This window comes from Anabrus simplex, chromosome 2 (assembly GCF_040414725.1).
Source record: "Anabrus simplex isolate iqAnaSimp1 chromosome 2, ASM4041472v1, whole genome shotgun sequence".
Lineage (NCBI taxonomy): Eukaryota > Metazoa > Arthropoda > Insecta > Orthoptera > Tettigoniidae > Anabrus > Anabrus simplex.
The window spans coordinates 1202254789-1202278885 of NC_090266.1; the positions used below are offsets into that span (position 1 = coordinate 1202254789).

The 24097-nt window shown below is 38.8% G+C and overlaps 1 protein-coding gene across 1 annotated transcript in view; it reads left to right on the top strand.

Annotated features, from left to right (window-relative positions):
- The window catches only part of Oseg2 (intraflagellar transport protein Oseg2), an 892258-nt gene that overhangs the window by 205294 nt on the left and 662867 nt on the right, over positions 1-24097 (top strand). The window contains exons 8-9 of the mRNA XM_067142201.2: positions 7063-7410; positions 11939-12054. Of these exons, the coding sequence (XP_066998302.2) occupies positions 7063-7410; positions 11939-12054 (464 nt within the window). The remainder of the gene's footprint in view (positions 1-7062; positions 7411-11938; positions 12055-24097) is intronic.

The following is a 24097-nucleotide window of genomic DNA, read 5'->3' on the forward strand; positions in this document are numbered from 1 at the left end:
AGCTGCCCGGGAGGTAAACTACCTGGGAGTGTAAAGCAGCTGGTACTTTGCTTTGTATGCAACCACCTCCGCGCAAGCGCTGGGTAGCTACCCGGAGCTAGACACCAATATACAGAGTTGGCTAGACTGATTTTCAGCGACTTCTCGCTTTTGAGTGTGGTGCTATCTATCGTCAGATGTATGAAGCTCATTTCAATTGTCTTATTTTCCTGTGCATGCGTCTGTTGATTATCTTCAAAAAGTCTAATAAGGGGAGTCTTAAGAGTTATGGACAACGATTTATGTCAAGCTTTCGTGATTTTAATCTATGAGCTTCAAAATCAATACCTAATTGGGATTAAAATATCGAGATTAAATTTTCTTACGCCAGTTATAACCTGTCATGTAAGGCAGTGTTTTTGGACAGTATTCTTGTAGTAGATTGGTCAAGTTACTCGCTCCGTAATAGAAGGTACGCATGTTTTCATAGTCTTTCTAATTTACATTTAAAAAATTATTTTCATTCCCTGCCGTTGTTCTTAACTCTCTTTCACGCGCTTCCATATACGTATATACACCCACATTTTCCATACGGACTTATTGTCTTTGAGCATTCTATCTGCAGGCTTCTGTGAATTAAGTATCTCCACAATGCTCTATTTGCAACTAGCTCTGTGATCTCGTTTAGTTCCACATGCTTCCATTTATTTATAATGCATTTTCTTCTAATGTTTATTAAGATAAAGTTGGAAGGTACCGTACTGTTAAAGAACTAATTGGGGTAAATACCCATCATAGGAAGAGGAATTTGGGAATGGAACAGTGTCCAATTTCTTCGAAATCATTTACAAGAAGACTATGTAAACAACTGATAGGGAATCTGCTACCTGGGCGACAGTCCTCTACGGTATGCTATATTAATCGTAACATCACTTTCTATAAGTAGACATAATATTGTGATTAAACATTTCATGAAATATATTATTAACAAAAGAACATATGAAAAGAAGCATACAGATTAATACAATGCTAATTACGAAAAAAAAGATTCATCATAATGAAGACTCGAACCTGCAAACCTCGTATTAAGAACTGAGTGCGTTAGCCATTACGTTACGAAGAACCTTGAGGTAAGTGGGATACATAGAAGTAACTTATACCTGGTGTTTGAAAACTGAAAAAGTAGAATATTAAATCTCATTTGAAATTATTTCCAAATAGGTTATGATTTTATATCCTTTTAGAGTTTCTTTGGGAAAGCTTGACGTATAAAATGTATTCTCTACGCTATCAATGCGAGGGGCTGGTGTGACTGTTGCAACTCAAAGGAAGCACTAATGTTCAAAATCCTGCAATACAGTATCGATCAGTGTTACAGTATAATGCTTTTTTCAGTATGCTAAACTAATTTGAGTTGTATGTCACCAGAAATACAGCTAATAATGTTCATCTCTCAAAACTTGCTAGGCAGGTAAAGTCTTATCGGGCCCTCGAAGTGGCCGATAAATTACGCGCCGGGTAACGACGATTTATGGTGCCGATAGCGCTACCTGGGTGTGGTCAAACGGAAACATCCTTTTATGCGGAGGGCAAGTTACGTGCTACTTTACCAGTAGGTGGTAGAACCGGCCCATAATCACAAAATATAATTTTGAACGATAAAAAAGAAAAGAAGGAAAAATGTTCAGTCTTTCTGAGCCTTTCTCCAAAATCGTCCTTGTTTCAATGCTTGTGAGTTGGCAGCGATACTTATTTGATCGTGACTTTCTTTTGCTACCCACAAGCGTTGTAAAATTCATTGTGAATGAAGGAGCTCAGGCGCTGCTCTTCTTCACTATAAATCCTTCAGTAATGTTGTATTTGCTGTGTTAAGTGTACCTGGAAAGAAGTGAGGCCTACATTAAGCACATCTGCACTGGAATCGCTTACGGTTCAGAGGACGAAAATGCCATCAAATTGGGAAGGATGCTTCAAGAAAAACTATACTGAAATTCAGCTGCTGCGTGAGAAACAAGCTACAAGGAATGTTCTGTCATAGAACTAACAGCGTGTGTGCAAATGTTATTGTGTGATATGATATACTTTCGAATAGATTGTTAGAGGGAAGGGCAAAGTGGGTGTCATCGAGAAGGAAGGAGCGTGCTTTGAACTTGACTCGAAATTCTTCTCTGGGGCAGAGGGCGATTACTGATAATCCACTTCAAAGGTTGGCACCTCTGTAACTGCTTGTTCCAAATATTGACACATAAATTAAATTTTGTCAAGAGGTCTCTGATGCTTTCAATGAACAAGGCTCCTTACATTTTTCAGGAAAACATCCTTGTCCAAACCTGAAACAGTTATGACAGTATTTACGTTTGGGATTGCTTCTTCTTCTCGTTCTTCTTCTGCTGTGGTTACAGTTCCTGCTTGGGCTACAATGGTGGGGACTTCAACTTTGGTTACAGCTTTGACTAAGTGGAGTAGCTGCAGTTTCTTGTTCTGTGAAATTTTAGCCATGTATTCATCAATTGTTGCTCCTTTCAGACCCTGACTCAGAATTTCATACACTTCAGTGTGAGGATTCGTCTCTAACATTTTAAATACTATAACTGCCACACTCTCCAGGCACTCATCATCCATTCTAAGAATTTTCTTTACTGAATCTGGGAGTTTTTCTACTCAGACAGTTCTAAGCACCTTATCAGAGAAATGGCTGGTAGTAACCTTTTAATGTTAAAAATTTGAAGAAATTGTGATTTGGTCATCGTATATATTGATATTTCTGTTCCAGTTATGGTATCCCACATGTTTTCCATAAATTTAGATTATAGTTTGTCGATGAGTTTACTGAACTTCATTTCTTTAGAAATAGTGAACTGAGCCTCCAGATGATGGAACCAAATATCAGGTTTCTTTGACCAAGAGGGAGGAATTTTTATGCTTACCTGGCTTTGCAGTTCTTGTTTCCCAGTTATTTTGCGTCTGTTTTCACCATTTAAAGGTTTAATTAGTCTCAAACAGGTCAATTAGTAAAGTGGCACCTATAAGGATGTAATCTTCATTTCAGTGTCTATGAAATACATTTATATTGTTCTAAATGGAACACATTGTGAGATACATTTCCTGCTTGTTCACACAACAGGATTGTTTTCATTTTAGGACATCACTATTCATCAAAGTTACACAGCTGTTCAATATAATCACGTGCGGCAGGCTTGGATCACATCGAGATCACAATTTTTGTGGATCTTACTCTTCATTCAGCTAACAGCATACCTTAATTTATTTTTCATTGGCTTCTTAAATCAGCATTAGCAAAGAAAAGAACCAATATGACTCACTTTTCCCATCCGGTGGTTAAGGAACTTTGTCACAAAACTTCATTGTCCCTTCTAGTGGTCATAACTTCCTAGATGCTACTGCAGATCCTTTGCAGGAAGGTCACAGTCCCTATGAGATATTGTACCTCTTGTTCTGCACATAAACCCAATGACTTCTCACTGGCTGATTTAACACCTAGGTCCTTGGAATGTGGGTGATAAACTTCTCCCTTTTCTTCACACATCTTACAGACTGATATTCGTTATCCTTGAAACAGACTGATTTTTTTTTTTTTCTCACCGAGCTCGATAGCTGCAGTTGCTTAAGTGCGGTCAGTATTCAGTAGATAGTAGGTTGGAACCCCACTGTCGGCAGCCCTGAAGATGGTTTTCCATGGTTTCCCATTTTCACACCAGGCAAATGCTGGGGCTGTACCTTATGTAGGATTAGGATAAGACTTATATAGAGCTAAGATCACATACTCATTCGCATTGAGACTTGTTGCCACTGAATGTTGAATGGAGGCATCCACCGACAGGAATACGATTCATTGAGCGATACCTAGAGAGGACTGGAAGGCGATCTTTCTCGGAACCTACAATAAATAAACAAATTATTGCTGATTTATTTTTTCCTGAGATGCTACCAAGATTGTCTTCACTCTGACTTGGACGCATGTGGGGTAGAGTACTAAAACTAATTTCAGGTGTCCTGTCTCTCTTAGTTTCTTAGTTTCTTGTGCAGCAGCTAATATATTTGTACTAACACTGAATATGGAGACATAATCATTGTCGACCATGAAAAAGATATTTTTTTGCAAGTTGTTTTGCGTCGCACCGACACAGACAGGTCTTATGGCGATAATGGGACAGGAGAGGGCTAGGAGTGGGAAGGAAGTGGCCGTGGCATGCTAATCTGAAGAAAAGTTAAACAAATATTGATAAATATTAGAAAAGAACAATGTGCTTCTATACAAAGTCAAAATCTCTAGTAATCATTCGTGAAATCTTTCTTATTTACAATTTTTCTCTCTAGCGATGACTCATAATTGAAATGGGATTTCTTTTTTAAGATATCAGCAGATCTGTCCAACACTGAATTTCATGACATTCAAATACATAAAACCAACTTGTAGCATCTAAATCGCAAGTCGACTCCTTTGTCGGGAAAAATTAAGTTTAACAACATGAGTAAAATGCCCTACAGAAAATATAATTCATGTAGTTCGGTTAGTTTTCATCTAACTTCATTCATATTTGATCATCCTAACATTCCTATGGTAAACCATTATCTTTATTATGTGGGAATTTTCATAATTGGAGCTCTATCATGTCCAATTTTGTCTTATGGACCTTTATTATTTCACATATTACTATCTGGGATACTTATTATGACTTTATTTTACTTGTGAGATTTGAGATATTTGATAAGTTTCTTTAACATGGCCAAAAATTGTTGCCATACCTTCAAAATGATTATAGAAATGAAATATTCATATATTTCTCCTATATATTAAAATTCATCAGTGATACTAGCAAATATGAACAAGCTAAATCTACCTTTCAGTAATAATTAACTACCATAATGCAACAAATATGTGCCAATCTGTCATATATTATTCCACAGTCAATCATAGTCTAACCTAATTACATATTCAATCATGCCATTCATTGAGTTAGCTCGTGATTTCAATCTACAGATCGTTTGGGAAAGAAAGACTTTAAACACATTGATTACTCTTACTACATATCCTTACATCTTCACCAATTATGTATGCAGAGGCTAACAACTCCTCATAATATGTCACTATGTGTTTCAAATTGACATAAAATCAGCTGTTCTCTTACTAATACACTCTTCTCAACATGAGCCTAACCCTATAATAGTTGCTCAATATGATCCTCTATTGATATATCATATAACTTTGCAGTATCTTCTTCTTACATACAACCTCTCAAAACATGAACACTTAAATCTCAATATTTCCACTAATACACAATTCGAATCTCTCTCTTCTTCATAACCTCTCATTTGTTACAATGTTAATCTCCCTCGACGATATTGATTCTGCGATACTCATATAATTCAGGTAGGATCCATCTCTTCCTTTAATTCTTATAGGCGTGGTCATGTTTGTCAATAAAATTGCCTCCTAGAGCTCCTCTAGTCTCATATAACATGCATTCTCCCCAATACTTTCTGAATCATAACTGAATAGCCTTTCCAAGTAGATTGGTATCAAATATAGATATGTAACATACTCACTAAAAGCATCAACATAACCATATCACTTCCCATGTCGGTATATATATCAATTAAAATAAATAATATTCGTGGTTTTTATGACCAAGATTTGCTACTGTTGGTCAGGATTTGGCACATAAAATAAATATGAATGAGAATTTTGTTGAAAGAAAATATTTTTACCTAATGATGTAAATACCTTTAAACAAGAAACTTACGTTGTATCTCATCGCTTCTCCGGAACTGTCTCCTTCTCAGATGTTACATGTGTTCCATGCGGACGGTTACTGCCTCTCTGGACGTCATCTCTGGTCCCAATGCATTGATGCTGCTGTGCCTTGTTATTGCATCGTGGGCAATCTACTCCCACAGCTTAGGCTGACTCCATGGTGTTACAGTTGTTCATGAAAGTAAAAATCGATATTGGGTTGATAGAATACATATTTAAATTGCTCATTTAGCCTCTTAATGTTATTACTGGTGCTATTTGAAATAGCATGTCTATAAATATCTGGATACAGCTTCTTGTTATTAAATATAACTTCCCCAGCTAATATGAATTTCAATTGCTTATCCAATTTCTCTTCTATGTACTTAATTGCCTGAAGTACAAAATTTTGCCCTCTAGCTTCTTCACCACAGTGGTCTCAATATCTCCTTCAGTCGGTATTTTAATTTGAAAACATCGGATCTTTCTCGTATTCTAACTTTTTTTTTGCTAGTTGCTTTACGTCGCACCGACACATAGGTCTTATCGCGACGATGGGGCAGGATAGGCCTAGGAATGGGAAGGAAGCGGCCATGGCCGTGATTAAGGTACAGCCCCAGCATTTGCCTGGTGTGAAAATGGGAAACCACAGAAAACCATCTTCAGGGCTGCCGACATTGGGGTTCGAACCCACTATCTCCTGGATGCGAGCTGACAGCTGCGCACTCCTAACCGCATGGCCAACTCGCCCGGCATTCTATTTTTAGTTCCTATGCTATATAGCATGCAGTTCCTCTTCAATCTTATGTTTAAATAGCTCTTTTGATGCGCAGTGCCGACAGATTCAGCCTTTCCTTCTTCTCAGATGTTTCACGTAATGTAACTCTTCTTTTTCTCTCTGTAAAGAATGAATTAGGATTCAATTGTTTTTTAGAACAATATCTGTTCCATCTCAGTGTTCTTATACATGGCCCTTGCAATTCTATGCCTTCTATATTTAAGTTGATCTGAGTTTTGGTAACATTTTTCATATTTTCATTTCATGAAGTTTGTGTGTGCCATTTTGTCTGTCCCTTTCTCCTCCGTATTTGCATCTGGACTGTAGCGTAATGGTACAGTACTTTGTGTTTAAAATAGCAGTTTAGGTAGAATTTGGTGTGAAGCTCTGTGTTATGTAAGCTTTTACTGTAATTTGATAACTTTTTGATACAATGACATTTCAGAAATTTCACTGTGGTATTTTGAAAAATTATCTCCTTCGGATTGATTATTTTTAGGTTGAGTAGGTATCCAAGCCTTATTATGTAGTGTTTTTATTTCTGTTTCAGGCGTATGATATTTAAGAAGAAGATAGAGGTTTCACACATAGGACCAAGCCATATATCGATAAAGTCTTTAATGCCTGGGGGTAACGGTGTTGTTTTCAACTCTTTGACTGGTGGTGAGATTGAAGATGTCCGTGTTATGGGGGATGATGATCAATATGTTGTGGCTCGTACAGCTGAAACTCTAATCCTTGTAAACCTGGAACAACAACTTCTCAGTGAAGTACCATGGCCGCCTTCCACCCCCGAAGAAAGATTCATATTCCGTTATCCTTCTGTATGCTTGATCTACCGACCAACAGAATTGACTATTGTGGAATATGGCTCGAATGAGACTCTCATGACTATTGGGTAAGTCTCTCAGCATTTATTTATACATATTCAGCTTTTACCTATCTATCTGTGTTTGTACAGGTTAATCTGTAGAATAGCTTTGCAAAATAATGACTCGTGGTAACATTTGGACTCATTATGCATTTTTCTTGCTTCCAACCCCTCCAACCATCCACCCCCTCTCTGGCCAGCAGTCCACCCCGTTTCCATGTAATTGACCTGCTACTAGTGGTCAGACTGGTGCTTCACTTCCTCTTTGGGTTGCCTCTCCCAACTTGATATGTGCTATGAACTTTGCATAACTGAGGTATACTGTGATTCAGCACATAATCATGTTTTTGCCAGAGCTGCTCTAGAACCACCAAATGGATTTTGATGCAGTTTTCACTGTTGGATGAACTTATCATTGATAGTTTAGGTGTATGAAACATTAATGTACAACAAAAGGGAGCCGAGCAGTGGCAATTTTGGTGAAGGGGTCAAAGACAAAATGGCCAACGAAGTGCTTTCTTGGTTTACACTGCTTAAACTCAATAGTAAACTCCCAAGTATGCATGGAAAGATTGTTTGCTATGTTATATAGCTCTCTGTAAATAGTAGCCTTCAATAAGCATTTTTATGTTGTAATATGCAATAAAAAATCAACCCTATGATTAGAAACCATATAATTGTCATCCTTATCAGCATAAATTGTATATTCACTTTAAAAAGCATATCAAGATGATATACCCTTTTCAGATCTGCATGATTGCTTTAGGAGTTATTGTTGTTTTAGTGAAAGTACAGGAATGGTTTAAATATTGCATAGGTAGAAAGGAACGAGCTAACAAGCAGGCAGCTGTAAGGGTGACGGAAAAACATCTCTCTATGCTACATGTGTACATGAGGAAGCAAACAACTGATGTTCGAATATTAGGAAGGAAGGGAGGAAGGATAATATGATCGATGTGTGTCTCCTAATGAACTGCATATTGATACTAAATGATCTATTATAAAAGTATCTATGAAATGTGTTGTTCATTAAAATGTAATGAATGAGCAGCCTATAGACTCTCCATGTTGTTACAGAAAGTATTAATCATTCTACATGGAAAAGAAATGTGACAGCTAGGGATGAAGAGTATTTCACTGCTTAAGTCATGATACTAATGATTCTCCCTGCACTTAGGCAATCCCAGGTTTCTCATATGATCAGTCAGTCATTTTGAGTTTGCATTCTTCTGGAAGTTCAATCTCTGTCAGTTTATTTCTGCAATTATGAACATCCCCTTGGGGTCTTGAATATCTACATCATTCTGTTCACCATTTGTAACATCCATAATGTTGAATGTTATGTAAAACATTGGGATGTGGTTTTGCATTTTCACACCAGGCAAATGCTGGGGCTGTACTTTCATGAAGGCCATGGCTGCTTCCCATTTCTAGGCCTTCCCTGTCCCGTCGTCGTCATAAGACCTATCTGTGTCGGTGCGACGTAAGCAAATAGCAAAAGCAAAAAAAGCATTGGAACACCACAATCACCTTATAGTAGTATAGTTTTTACCTGTGTGCCGTACAAGATATTTATCTTGAGAGGATAAGTGGAGTGTTATCTCTCTGCTTATGGGGACTTCATGTCTTTACCCCACACATGCTTCTAAGAAAGGCTGGAATAATCCCACATCAGGTTCATACTGCCTATCCAAAGCTAGACCCATTTACCATAATTATTCACACACACACATGTATCAGTCAGGGTAGTTTGAAACCAGATTACCTCATAGAGAAACCATCTGCAGTTTGTCAGATTATAAAATGAATGACTATTGCATAGAGTGCTAAAGCAACAGCAATCACCTTCCTTTATAAACTACTTTAACTCCAAAAACATAAAAGTAGTTAGTGGGACTTTAAGCCATGAATATTATTAAACTCTCATAAGGTACAAACGATGAGTTCTTCACATGATCACTTACCCAAATTGTTTTTCTACCTTCTTAATTTCATTTCCTCTATAGCATTACTTACTTAATTTTTCTTTCCTTTTAGACTTCTCTATCAAACATAGACTACAATACCTCCTGCTAGTGATATCCATTTCATCCTGTTACATGTTGGCATTTTATTATCTGAAGCGCTCTCTCTACTCTTAAGGTTCACATTCCATAATGAATGAGAGAATTCCTTCAACCCAGCCTGATAGACACTTGATTTATTACAAAACAAGTTTGTTACGAGGGGAGGATCAAATCTAAATGGGATTTTATTTTTTGTTTAATTTATTGAGAAACACAAGGCAATTACAATTTATTTTTCCACATAGTTTCCTGCTTTGAAAATACATTTGTCCCAGCATATCAGCAGCTTTTTGATGCCCTCATCATAAAAAGAACAGGGTCATATCACCAGCCAGTTGCGCACAAAGTCTTCCACACTCTCGTCATCTTCAAATCGTTGTCCTCTTAGAGCTTCTTTCAGTGGTCTGAAGAAATGGAAATTGCAGGGTGATAAGTCTGGGCTGTAAGGAGGATGATCAAATGGAGCCCAGTGCATTTCGTGTAGCTTGGAGACAGTTAGAGCTGCTGTATGTGGCCGCATTGTCGTGGAGGAGGATGACCTGTCAAATCGGTTGGTCTCTTTTTTTGCGGCGATATGCAACCCTTGCCTTGTTCAACAGCTCGCAGTAGTAACCAGCATTGATTGTGCGTGGCTTGTGCAAAAAATCAATCAGCAAAATGCCTCGCCGATCGAAAAAAATGGTTGCAAGGACCTTGCCAGCTGACAGTCGAGTCTTGGCTTTCACTGGTGCTGCCTCCCCTTTCCTCCGCCACTCCTTACTGGCTTGTTTGGATTCGGAAGTGTAGTGGTGGACCCATGTTTCATCGCAGGTGACGATCTGACTCCAAATGCATCACCTTCTTCCTGAAACCTCTCTGTAAGCCTCTGACAGACCTCCACACATTTCAACTTCAGATTTTCGGTCAAAAGGCGAGGGACCCATCCGAAACACACTTTACAGAACTGTAGGTCGTTTGTGATGATTGCTTGACAGCTCCCATAACTGATTCCGACTTGTTCTGCAATTTCTGATACTGTCACCCGTCAGTCGTCGTCAATAATGTCTTTAACCGGACAAGTGTTTCCGTCTATAATGCTGGTCTGAGGACGGCGGTCATGTTGCTGATTTTCCATATGTTCTCGTCCTTCCTTGAAATTTTTATGCCGTTCAAACACACGCGTCCTTGACAGTGTTTGATCACCGAACTGTGCAGTCAGTCTCTGGCAAATTTCTGCTGCTGTAACTCCTTCACAAGCAAGAAATTTTAAAATTACGCGTTGGGCAGTGGAGAAGTGCTCCTGTTGCTCCGACATCGTGAGCGTTACTGACGAAACAGCAGGAAATACTAAGCAGCATGCTCTCCCCACTCCTAATGGTCCCGCCTAAGCATAGTAGAAGCGCGGGGCCAGTTCTACCAAATGTTGATGTTCAGGAACAATAATCTCATTTATATTTGATCGACCTTCATACAAACAACGTAGTCATTTCTTATTAAATCGAAAGCAAGAAGGTACTGCAAGACAGACACCACACGTTGTGTTTAAAAAAAAATCCATCAAAATTGTTTAACATATTTTACAATTGTTTAAGATGTCTTTCCAAAGTGTATAGTTGGCTGAGAATGACCAGAATAGGGGAACATGTTCTACAATATGAATTTATATACAGTATATCTATATTGACCACTTATTTATAGGGTTTTAGTCTTTTGTGTAGACTTACAGCAAGGTTTCAGGAAGAAGGTGATGGTGGTGGTGGTGATGATATGATGCCTAAGCTACTGTGTGCAGGCATTTTAATTTCACACAATCTAGGCTACCTGCATGTCATTTTTGACATTCCAGTTTACTTTTCCAGATGACAAAGAAACAGATCTCTGTTGTGCAATCTATGGCTTTTAATTAATTTTGTTGGGTGGCACCAGGTATGTTTATCTCAAATGTTATTATAATATTTATAGGTCCACCTGTTCAGTACAATACAATACAATACTTGTAAACCAGGTATGTTGCCAAAGATCTTGCACTTGTCAACGTCATCTGACAAAGAGTGCTAAATTGACTTTCTTTCTGCCCTTCAAAAATCTTAATATTTCTGCCAACTTTGAACCTGTGTTCTTGGGATCTGTAGCCTACACTACCATTAATTGTAACTGAGCAGGACTTCATAGAGAGGTTTTGGCAAGTTCTGTTTTATGTGATACCTGGATCAGCCAGAATTGTTAACTTCATATAAATATAGTCTTTGCTGGTGTGGTGTGGTGTTGAAAGTGTGTACTGAATACTGTTTCCCCGTTGGTTGAGAAAATTATTGTTTATAGTGTGTTCTTTGCCACTCCTCTGGTTGGAAAGCTAGAAAGGGTATAATACAAATTAAGGAAATAGATGGGGAGGAATAACATACCTGATGATAACATGGTCAAAAGCTCTCATACAGCTGAAGAATTATCACATGTTTTAAAATGTCCTAGTGAATTTAAAAAACAAACAAAAATATACTCTTTTTCAGTACGGAGCTGGTGACGCCTCCCTTGATCAGTGTACGGATTAACGAGAGACGACCTATGAAGGAATTTGAAAACAAAAGGCTTGCATACATGATGGATGTAGTCACAGTCCGTATTGGTAAGTACCATTTATTGTAATACTACCACCATTACAAAAGAAATATGATGTTACCCACCGTGCATATCACCTTATTTTCTTGTAAAACTTTATACACCGAGCTCGATAGCTGCAGTCGCTTAAGTGCGGCCAGTATCCAGTATTCGGGAGATAGTAGTTCGAACCCCACTGTCGGCAGCCCTGAAAATGGTTTTCCGTGGTTTTCCATTTTCACACCAGGCAAATGCTGGGGCTGTACCTAAATTAAGGCCACGGCCGCTTCCTTCCCACTCCTAGCCCTTCCTTGTCCCATCGTCGCCATAAGACCTATCTGTGTCGGTGCGACGTAAAGCAACGATTAAAAAAAAAAAAAAAAAAAAACTTTTTACATAAACTAATATACAGGTATAGCTTCATCATTTCCCCTTATCCTGCTCCAGCTGGGTTTGGAAATTAATTGTACTTTTCCACTTTCTTCTCTCGCCTCACCATTCTTTTTCCATATTGTTCTCCAGTCTAGATTCCTTCTTTGTACACAGGTTTTGATCGAGTCTATCCACCTTCCTGAGTTTCAGATATGAAAGGATGGACTTCAGATTCACAATCTACTCAGTGCACAATATTCCCTTTTTGAAACCACCTTGATATTCCCCCAGTTGTGGATCGGTTTGTTGTTCCACCCTATTCTGTAGAGCTTTTGAGAGTATTTTGTAAGTTAACTGACAAAAGAGAGATGCCACCGTAGTTTTTCACATCTGTTATCTCCCCTTTCTTATGTAGTAGATGAATTATGGCAGAGATCCATCCAGTTGGGAGTTTTTCACTTTCACAGATCTCTTGAATAATTGCAACAAGCTTGTCGTTTGCCTTATCCCCTGCATGCTTCCACAGTTCAGCAGTTATCAGATCTTCACCTGGTGTCTTGTTGTCTTTCAGCTCTTGGATGATCTTCCTGATTTCTGCCTTCATAGGTGGGGATGAATCTGGGTGGATGCTTGGATTCTTTTCATAAACGAATGTGGTCTCTGGAGCCTCAGAGTTGAGGAGGCTTTCAAAATAACTTGCTAGAATCTGACAATTATCTTCATCATTGTGAGCTAGTTTCCCTTTGGAATCTTTAAACTGTAGACTTGGGGGGTTGTATTTGTTCAGATTGTGCTTGAAGGTTTTATGGAAGTTATGCGTGTTACTTTTCTGGAAGTCTTGCTCAATCTGTACCAACTGTTTCTTATTGAACATATGCTTCATGCCACGGATGGTTTTTGATGCAGATTTCCTCGTGTTTAGGAAGTTGATCCTGTTCGCTTAATTTTTGTGGCAATTCCATTTATGCCATGCAACCTGTCTTAGCTGTACTCCTGCATCACATTCATTATCCCGCCAAGCATGCTTTCTTGATTTCGTGGGTGGGACAGTCTCCTTAGCTGTTCTGACTATAGCCTCCTGTAATTGTTCTCGGTTCTCTGGATTAAAAATTTCCAACTTTTGTATGAATTCTTGGTTGCTCCTTAGATTGTCTCTGTCAAACTTATCAGTTTTTCTTGGAGTAATCTTCGTGGTATTTCTTGGAATTAGTCCAACTTTGATCTTCGAAAGGTAGTGATCCGAGTCTAAGTTGGCATTTCTCAGAACCTTTAAGTTCTGAATCCCTCGTTGCACTTTCTGTGCAATGGCGACATGGTCAATTTGGAATTCACCAAGGTTGGAGTTTGGAGAAACCCAGGTCCTCTGTTTTCTGGACAGGTGTTTGAACACATTTGACTTTTTTTGCAAGTTGATTTACGTCGCACCGACACAGATAGGTCTTATGGCGACGATGGAACAGGAAAGGGCTAGGAGTGGGAAGGAAGCGGCCATGGCCTTAATTAAGGTACAGCCCCAGCATTTTCCTGGTGTGAAAATGGGAAACCACGGAAAACCATCTTCAGGGCTGCCGACAGTGAGGTTCGAACCTACTATCTCCCAAATACTGACATTTGACTTTAGGACAAGACTGAATGCTCTGCATAACTCCACACAACTTTCCATTACGATTGGTTCTCCTGTGAGCTGGGTAGTTTCCAATAATCTTCTGATATTTTCATTCCTTGCCAAGCTGGGCATTAAAATATCCAAGCAGAATGGTGGTATGTTTGTCAGGTACCTTTGAGAGGATATCTTCTAGCTCCTCCCGGAATGCTTCTGTTCCTTCCGGGTCCTTCTTATTCGCCTGATTGTTCGGCGCATGAACGTTCACCATTGTGTAAACTCTATTTATACACCGAAAAGAAAGAGTAGAGACTCGGCTGTTAGGGGAGGTTAAGTCCATAATTGAACTCAAAATCTTGCTGTTGACAATAAATCTTGTGCCTAAGTGTGGGATGGTTTTTACTACATGTGTACTGGTCTTGCCTTCGAAGATTCTATAACCTTGTGACTCAAAGCCATGTTCATCCATGAATCTTGTTTCCTGAATTGCAGTGATCAATATCTGATATCGGGACAAGGCATCAGTGACCTGTTTCAGTTTGCCGGTCTTGAGAAGGGAGTTTGGATTGAAAGTAGCAGAAAAGTTCCAGCGTTTGTGTCCGATCTTTCCTGGAGTCTCCAATACCTCCATGCATTACATGTGATAAAATTCACATGCCTACTGCACCAGCAATTCCAAATAATATTATCCCAAAAAGAACCTGGCCATATGAAAAATTCCTCAAAATTTATGAGCATGTAAATGAAAATCAGTACTTACCAAATTCAAGAACCAACGACCATTACCAATGCTCAGCTTTCCTCAACATTTTTAACAACACGCCATTTGACAAATAAATGGAATGTGCTTTCTGATTTTTATCTTTATTGTAATATATTTTAATATCAAGAACCAACCACCTGTGTCATAATCCTCAAATGATTGTCATGTTTTTGGACTCAAATATTAACACAAATATTGTTAAGTAATAGTATACTACATTTTATATTGTAATAGTTGTCTAACGATCTCTATTTCATTTTACAAGGCATAGTTTTTAACAGCATTCATAAGTCATTTCCAATCAGGTACCTGTTCTGTTCTTAAGGTAAAAAATATGGCTAATGATGCCTACTATTGATAGGCAAAACATGTACCATCCAATGTATTAATTTTTATGTTAACAATTTTAATAAGGACGAAGTCCTAATTTTTAAGATTGTATTGTATTGAATAGGTGGGTGAACAATAAAAACATACTAGTGTTATTTATTACCTCCATGCATGTCGGCGCAGGCTCCCCAGAATCCGAAGGCCTGCTTGCTTCATTTGAGGTGAAGGTGGATTGGTTACCACCTGGGGTAGTAGCTTCTGTTGAACATTCCTTCATGCTTTAGACAATTGAAGAACTGTAGATTGGGGTCAATGATATTTCGCACTGACCAAAATACTACCACGGTTTTTAGCCTTGGAGGGCCTCATGGTGTTTTCTGGCTAAGTGCAGGCATTTCCTCCTACTCTAAATAGGTATGGTTTTCCCGCCAATACTTGGGTGGCTGATTGCTATGGTTACGCACTGGGCGACGGGTCGCCACATCCCTACGCCAATTATTATTATTATTATTATTATTATTATTATTATTATTATTATTATAGTTATTGTTGTTGTTATTTCTTCTTCATTATGCCCGTTTACAGAGCCCATTGGAACTTCTTAGCTTGATGATGGTTTTCCTTTCTTCTTCTCCTCCCAAAATCTCTTCATGAACTCACTATGCTGTTTCTTGCGTTCTTCCGTCCATTGTTTCCCTGTGGTTCTTTTAGCCTTTTCCGTGAACGTGTGCTTTGCAACCAGATTCCCAAAAGCCTTGCGATCCCTGATGGTATCTTCTGTGATGTTCGTTTCTTTTAAGTCCTGCTTTATTTCCTCAAACCAGCTTATTTTGACCTTCTTTGAATTAATTATACCAAGCTGTTTTTTTTTTTTTTGCATTCTACATACGTGGCCATAGAATTTCAATCGTCTCCTGCCTACGGTATCGGTGAACTTGTCGATTGCTTTGTACAAATCTACAGTTTTCCTTTTGATCCATATACCATTTACTTGAACAGGGCCATATATTTTCCTCAGAATTTTTCGTTCTTATTTTTCAATTTCATCAATTTTAGAGTGGCCTCCTAGAGATGTGGTTTCTGAGGCATACAAGGCTTCTGGAAGAACAGCAGTCTTGTAATGCCGAAGTTTTGCATTTCGTGACATCACTGTTTTATTGTAGTGATTCCATGTTATTCGGTATACTTTCAGGAGTTTGGTGGCTCTTTCTAAATTAGCTTTCCTATCCAATTCAGATGGTACAATGATTTCTCCTAGATTTTTGAAGGAAGGGACCTGTGTGATTATTCCATAATTTGTCTGTAGTGGGGATCTTTGGATATTCTGGTGTCCATTAGCCATGATATGAGTCTTCTCATATGATATTTGGAGGCCTGTCTGTGATGCTATCTCATGTAACTTCTCTATGGCATACCTGGTTTCTTCACTAGTCTTGGTAAAGATAGCTAGATCATCAGCAAAAGCTAGGCACTTCACGTTAATTCTTTGTCCCCAAGTACCAATGTTTATACCTTCAATTTCTTTTCCCCTTTCCCTGATGACTTTGTCTAACACTAAGTTAAAAAGGATTGGGGAGAGGCCATCTCCTTGTCGAACTCTTGTATGCACTTCAAAAGGCGCTGATAGTTCACCTAGAAACTTCACTTGAGATGATGTGTCTGTGAGAGTCTGGCGGATTAATTCTGTGGTCTTCTTGTCCACACTGAGCTCTCCTTGTATGTCCACAACAGTTTGTCTGTCGATTGAGTCATACGCCTTCTTAAAGTCCAGAAAGGTGACAAATGTGGTGGTACTGCGGCGTGTCCTTAATATCGTCTTCAGACTCCAAATTTGCTCAGAACACGATCTACCTTTTCTGAAGCTTGCTTGGTATTCACTAATCTAATGATCTGTTTGTTGTTCTACTCTGTTTAATAGCGCTTTAGATACAACCTTGTATATAATTGGTAAATGGGATATGCCTCTGTAGTTGTTGGGGTCTGCTCGATCACCTTTCTTATGTAATGGATGGATAATGGCATCCTTCCAGTCCTTCGGAATCATCATGGTCTCCCACATTTCTGTTAAGAGTGTATGAATTCTTCTGATGAGGTCATCTCCTCTTATTTTCAACATTTCTGCAGTTATGCCATAGTTCCCAGGGGCTTTATTATTTTTGAGCGATTGGATTATCTCTTTTATTTCTTGAGTTGTTGGGGGCTGTGAGTCTGGGTTTGGTGGAGGTTTTTCAAACTGTAGTCTTTCAATTGGTGGATCGCAGTTCAGTAGATTTTGGAAATAGTCAGCCAGTATCTTGCTGTACTCTTTACTGTTTGTCTCTAGTGATCCATTAGGTCGACGAAAACTTAATATTGATGGTTTGTACCCTGATAAGTCCTCACAAAATGTCTTGTAGAAACTCCGAGTGTTGTTTTCCTGAAAATCCTATTCTATCTCTGCGAGTCCGTTTTTCTCGTATGTACGTTTTTTTGTGGCGGATTGTTTTTGAGGTCAGCTTTTGAGTTTTAAGGAAATTCTGCCATCTGTCGACTGTTCTATGTCCATTCCATTGATTCCATGCTTTGATTCTGTCATTGATAGCTTCATCAGAGGTTGTGTTCCACCATCTGTGTTTACGTTTCCTGGGTGGCTGTCCAAATTTCATTGCTGATGACTGTAATGTGTTGCGAATGTCTGGCCATACCTTAGGATCTTGATCGTGTATGTCATGTACGAAAACATCAGCGTTCTTCCTCAGGCAGTCCGGATCCACTCTTGGAAATCGGTTGCCTGGATCTGTTTGGTTGGAACCTAACCTTGATTTGCGTAAAGTAGTGATCCAAATCGACAACTCCCTTCCGTACTTTAACATTCTGAATCTCAAGCATATTCTTTACGGAAATAGCAACATGATCAATGTGGAATTCCCGTAGTAATGGGTTAGGTGATCTCCGAGTGTTATTTTTATGTAAAGGTCTCGTAAAGCGCGTGGACATGAGTCTCAGCATGAATGATGTACAAAAGCTTATTAGACGTTCTCCATTCTTATTAGTCCGCCAATGTGCAGGATGAAGTCCTGCAATTGATCTGTATTTCTTCTCTCTGCCAACTTGTGCATAGAAATCCCCTAATAAGATTTTAATGTGATGTTTAGGGATATTGCTAGTAGTTTCTTCAAACATTTCCCAAAAGTCCTCCACTTTCTGAGGATTTTTCTTATTGTCTATGTTAGTGGGGGCATGGGCATTAATCAAGGCACATGCTTTGTTGCTTGATTTCACTGTAAGCACCGAGATTCTTTCACATGGTGATGTAAAGTCGATGACTGAATCTAAGCTGGTTTTCCTTACTGCAAAGGCCGTCCCAAGTATTGATAAATTCCCTTTAAAATTTATGGCTGGTTTACCCTTAAATATCCTGAAGTTTTCAGAGTCAAAGTGGTTCTCATCTTGGAATCTGATTTCTTGGATCGCTAGGATTTGAATATCAAATTTGTCCAGGGTGGCAGTCAGTTGTTTAAGCTTTCCCGTTTTCAGTAGGGTGCTGATGTTTATAGTACCGTACCAAGGAAGTTCCTTTTTTTGGGGGCAAAGAGATTTTGAGAAGCTCCGATCCTTCTCTGCAGCATGATGTTCCCGATCCCCCAGAATCCGTATGTATAGACAAGAAAGATGTTCCACCTATCAATACTATTTATTATGAACAGATTCACAACAGTACCGGTTTTGACTGTTTACAGTCATCATCAGCTGATACATTACAATATTACAACCATAAGGCATTGGTATGTGTCACAAAGATGTTATTGTTTATTGGAGCATCCAGATGTCTGTGACTGTGTGGGGTTAAAATTGTGTCTAAAACCAATATAGCGGTGAAAAGCAATTTGTAAGTATACATTAAACACATTAAAAATACATGAAACATATATATAAATGTAACAAAGGCTTTTCAGTCTGTCAAACACACAGCAAATACAATGTAAATTAAAACACTATAAACATATCTGTAAAACACACACTAACATACAAAGAATGACATGTTTCGTTCTACAAGAACATCCTCAGATTCTATCAAATCACTTAAAAATGAGCTTATATATGTACAGTATTGTTTATGTAGCGTAAACTTGTCAATGATAGAGAGATTAGTGATAACATGAAACAGTAATGACAAAAAATAAAATATATACAATTATTAATATAATGAAAAACTTACGTATTTATCTAGACTGCCGATGTTAAGTCTGTTGTCACCAAACACTATTTCAGGACTGTGGTCATGGAAAGTTTGTGGTGAGCCACGCTGCGCGTGGAGAGGGGAGGCCAAGAAAGGGAGGGGCCTTGTAGATCGATGTGGATCACTCCTATTGGATGATGAAATCGAGTAGACTATAGAGTGGAGAGGGGAGGGAGATGTAGGGCGGAGAGGCTGGAGCGCTTTGGAACTTTCCATCAACATTGGAGGGGGGAAAGATGTTATTGACCTATTTCATGTTAATTGTACCTGTATGTAATATGGATGAATGCAAATAAAAATTTTTTTAATAGGTGAATAAAGTAAGGAATGGTAAAAAAGCAATTTACCTTCCGTCAATATTGGAGAGGGGAGAGATGTTATTGACCTTTTCCATGTGAATGTACCTTTATGTAATATGGATGAATGCAAATTAATAATTTTTAGGTGAATAAAGTAAGGGACATTATTATTATTATTATTATTATTATTATTATTATTATTATTATTATTATTATTATTATTATTATTATTATTATGAAAAAAGCAATTTATTTACCTTCCATCAACATTGGAGAGGGGAGAGATGTTATTGACCTTTTCCATGTTAAATATACCTTTATGTAATATGGATGAATGCAAATAAATAATTTTTTAGGTGAATAAAGTAAGGGACGTTATTATTATTATTATTATTATTATTATTATTATTATTATTATTATTATTATTATTATTATTATTATTATTATTACGATAGAAGCTATTTAATGAGTAGGTGTTGTCAGATGATATGTGAGTAGAGCGAATAGAGGGGAATTATTTAAATGTGTATGCTCATTCAGGTTATTGGCATTAGCATTTTTTGCGACGTAAATTTCTATTGCTTCTTTTATATTCAAAGATTTACTTTTATTTTCGAAGTGTAAAATTTTTAGATCAGTGTTGATGTCTGTGAAAGGGTGTGAACAGTCGTAGATGTGCTCCCCGAAGGCTGAATGCCGATTATATCTGATCGCGTTTTTGTGTTCTTTGTATCTTGTATGGAAATTACGTTTTGTTTGACCTATGTATGTGGCGTTGCAGTTAGGTTCTTGGCACTTGAGTTCATACACTCCTGACTTTGAGAAATGGTCCTTTTTGTTTAGGTTGCACCTGCTGAAGTGTCTCTGTAGTGTGTTATTCGTTCGAAAAGCTACTTTTAAACCTTGTTTCTTGAAAATGTTAGCTACTTTGTTTGTGTTATTGTTAACATAGTTGAGAACCACGTAGTTTTCTTTGCCTGTGTGGTGCTTTCCTGGCAACTTTCTTTATGTTTATTTAATAGTTTATCCACTGTGCCTGGAGGATGGTTGTTTTCGTTCGCGATTTGTTTAATGATTTGCATCTCTTCATTGAAATCTGTTGTGCTCATTGGTATGGAAATAGCTCTATGTATCATTGTATTCAGTCCTGCTATTTTGTGTGTGTATGGGTGGTTCGAGTTGTTGTCAATAGTGTGCGACGTCTGAGTGGGCTTTCTGTATACTTTGTAAGATAGGTAGTCATTATTCCTGTTGATTGTGATGTCTAAATAGTTTATTTTCTTGTTGTTTTCTGGCTCCATTGTGAAGCTGATGGATTTGTGTAAAGAATTTACAGTGTTTAATAACTGGTCTGCATTAGTGACGTCATTATCATATATGCATATGATGTCATCCACAAATCTGCTCCAATGTAAGATTCCTTTTGAAAGCTGATGGACCGGCCGGGTCAGAGATTTTAACCTTAATTGGTTAATTCCAATGGCACGGGGGCTGGGTGTATGTGTTGTCTTCATCATTTCATCCACAGCTTGACGCGCAGGTCGCCTACGGGAGTCAAATAGAAAGACTTGCACCTGGCGAGCCGAACCCGTTCTGGGATATCCCGGCACTAAAAGCCATACGACATTTCATTTCATTTCATTTCATTTCATTTCACAACTTAAGTACACCTTCTAAATTCATTCTTTCTATTCCACTGCATTGCACAAATAAAATTCATAGATCATTTGTGGTGACTGTCCCCAGATTATGGAATTCCCTGCCAGCTCAGGTCAGAGAAACTAGCTTTTTTTAAAAATCACAATTTATGAAGGTCACTTGCTGAGGACAGCTGACTGAACCGTTGAAGTATGAATGTGTGCGTACCTGAGGAATAGTCATTTTCAAGAGTTTTTAATATTAATTAGTTTTAATATTAACTTAGTAATTTATTTAAATTTATTTTCAGTTTTATTAATTTATGTAGTTTTAACTATTTTAAGTATCTCAGTGCCGGTATTTTATTTAAGATTCTAATTAGTATGTGGTTAAGTGTACGAGAGGGCCTGGAGCCCTAACTTCGCCACTGTACAGAAAGTGTATGGGTATAGTTATTTTGTTAGTTGGTAAAGAAAAATACACGTCACAACATATGCTAGGTAGGGTTTACCTTGTCCTGTTAGTTTCCCTCGTGCTTAGAGCCACGCAGCTGTGAGCTTGCATCCGGGAGATAGAGGATTCGAACCCCACTGTCGGCAGCCCTGAAAATGGTTTCCCGTAGTTTCCCATTTTCACACCCAGAAAATGCTGGGGCTGTACCTTAATTAGGGCCATGGCCGCTTCCTTCCCACTTCTAGGCCTTTCCTATCCCACTGTTGCCATAAGACCCATCTGTGTCGGTGCAACGTAAAGCAAATTGTTAATTACTTTCCCTCACAAGCCTGGGATACAGAATATAGTACCGTAGTATAAAGTTACAGTTTTGTGACACTAATATTTGTATGTTTAATTTTCATTAATGTGCCAGAAACCAACAACACGGAGCTGTTGCCATTCCAACACCATTTTAAGGACCATCGAACCAAGCCGGGATTTGAACCTGCGAACTCGGACTCAGAAGGACAGCGACTCAACCAGCTGAGCCACATGAAAAGAAGGTGTCTGTGGTTATTGTTATAAATAGATGCAGTCAGTATTTTTACAAAGGTTTTATAAGGAGCACTTATTAAGGCATACGTTTTCCATTTGTCCGAAATGCTCGATGCCGGACGGAAGAACTAGCTGGAAGCTAAAGTGCCTTGCAGGGGTGTCGCTTGTTTCTCTGTTCTCTTTTCCACACCAAACTCCATGGCGTAACAGCCCCGAAGGGCTGTCGCCTACCAAGCGACCGCTGTTCAGTCCGGAGGCCTGTAGATTACGAGGTGTCGTGTGGTCAGCTCAACGAATTGTCTCCGCCGTTATTCTTGGCTTTCTAGACCGGGGCCGCCATCTTACCATCAGATAGCTCCTCAATTATAAACACGTGGGCTGAGTGTACCTCGAACTAGCCCTCGGATCCAGGTAAAAATCGCTGACATGTCCAGGAATCGAACTAGGGCCCTCTAGGAAGAGACAGGCACGCTACCCCTACACCGCGGGGCCGGCTGGTTACTTTTAGGTCTCCTTATTTTATAATTTGACTTAAGGCATCCTGTATTCGATTTCCGGCACTGAGAGAGTTAAGAAAGGCATGGGATGGGGAAGATAAGAGCCTTGTTTTTGGGTGCAGTAGAGTTGGCCTCGAGTCTCCCTTCATCGAAATATCTACATCCTGGAAGGTAGTCACCTTCATGGGGTGTAGTAGCAAAGTGGTTCCTTTTTATTAGAAGACAAATTAAATGGAGATTCTACTTCCTCTCAAATGAAGAACGATATTATCAATTTTACGAACAGTTTCAATAATGCAGCCGGTTTATGTTAAGAGTATAGAAGCTATGATTGTACATGGTAATAATCAAAACCATCAATATCTAATGAAGATCCGTCACCGCACTCGGTAGGACCGGCTTTATTTTCATATCCACTGGGCGAGTTGGCCGTGCGGTTAGGGGCGCACAGCTGTGTGCTTGTATCCGGGAAATAGTGGGTTCAAACCCCACTGTCGGCAGCCCTAAAGATGGTTTCTGTGGTTTTTCATTTTCACAACAGGCAAATGCTGGAGCTGTACCTTAATTAAGGCCATGGCCGCTTCCTTCCCACTCTTAGCCCTTTCCTTTCCCATCATCGCAATAAGACCTATGGTGCGACATAAAGCACATTCTAAATAAAAATTTTAAAATCTTTTCACAACCCCTTTCAAGGAAAAGTTGTATCCACGCTACTGGCCTGGACTAAAATTATTTTGTGGGTACGCCACTGCATCCACTCACCATGTAAGGTACAAGGTAAGCCTGAAGAATGGTTGGATACTCAAAATACACCACCATAAATGATGTGGTTATGGCTCGAAAGTATAAAGAAAGGTAAGGAACGGGACCTAGTGTTTTAAGTAGAATCCAGATCAATAGAACGTGACTTTCCATTTTTAAAAATGATTCATGCATCGACTGCGATTCAAGCCTGGGCCATCCTGATGAGAAGATAGAATCATTAGAACAGAGTTATCACGCACGCCAAGTACAGAATAGATACCCGCACATTTGATGGTGCCATTTGAGGTTCCAATCAGTGCCTGGGCATTTGGCAAAATATATACGCCTACCTATCGAACTTAGTCTTGCTACTGTTAGAATTTTAAAAAACTTTTTCATAACTTACCAAGGATGTACATGACAAAATGGACCCTCATCAAAAAAACTTGCTTATATGGCACAAAATGAGGAACTAACGTGCAGCTGACCAATCCTGTCACAGTCTTCCCAATGCTGCAACTTAAACGCAGCACATCTCTGAACCAGGGTACAACCCGAGGATCCCTGGGACATTGTTGTTTCCGGGAACCGATGTGCAAAAGCTGACACGATGTT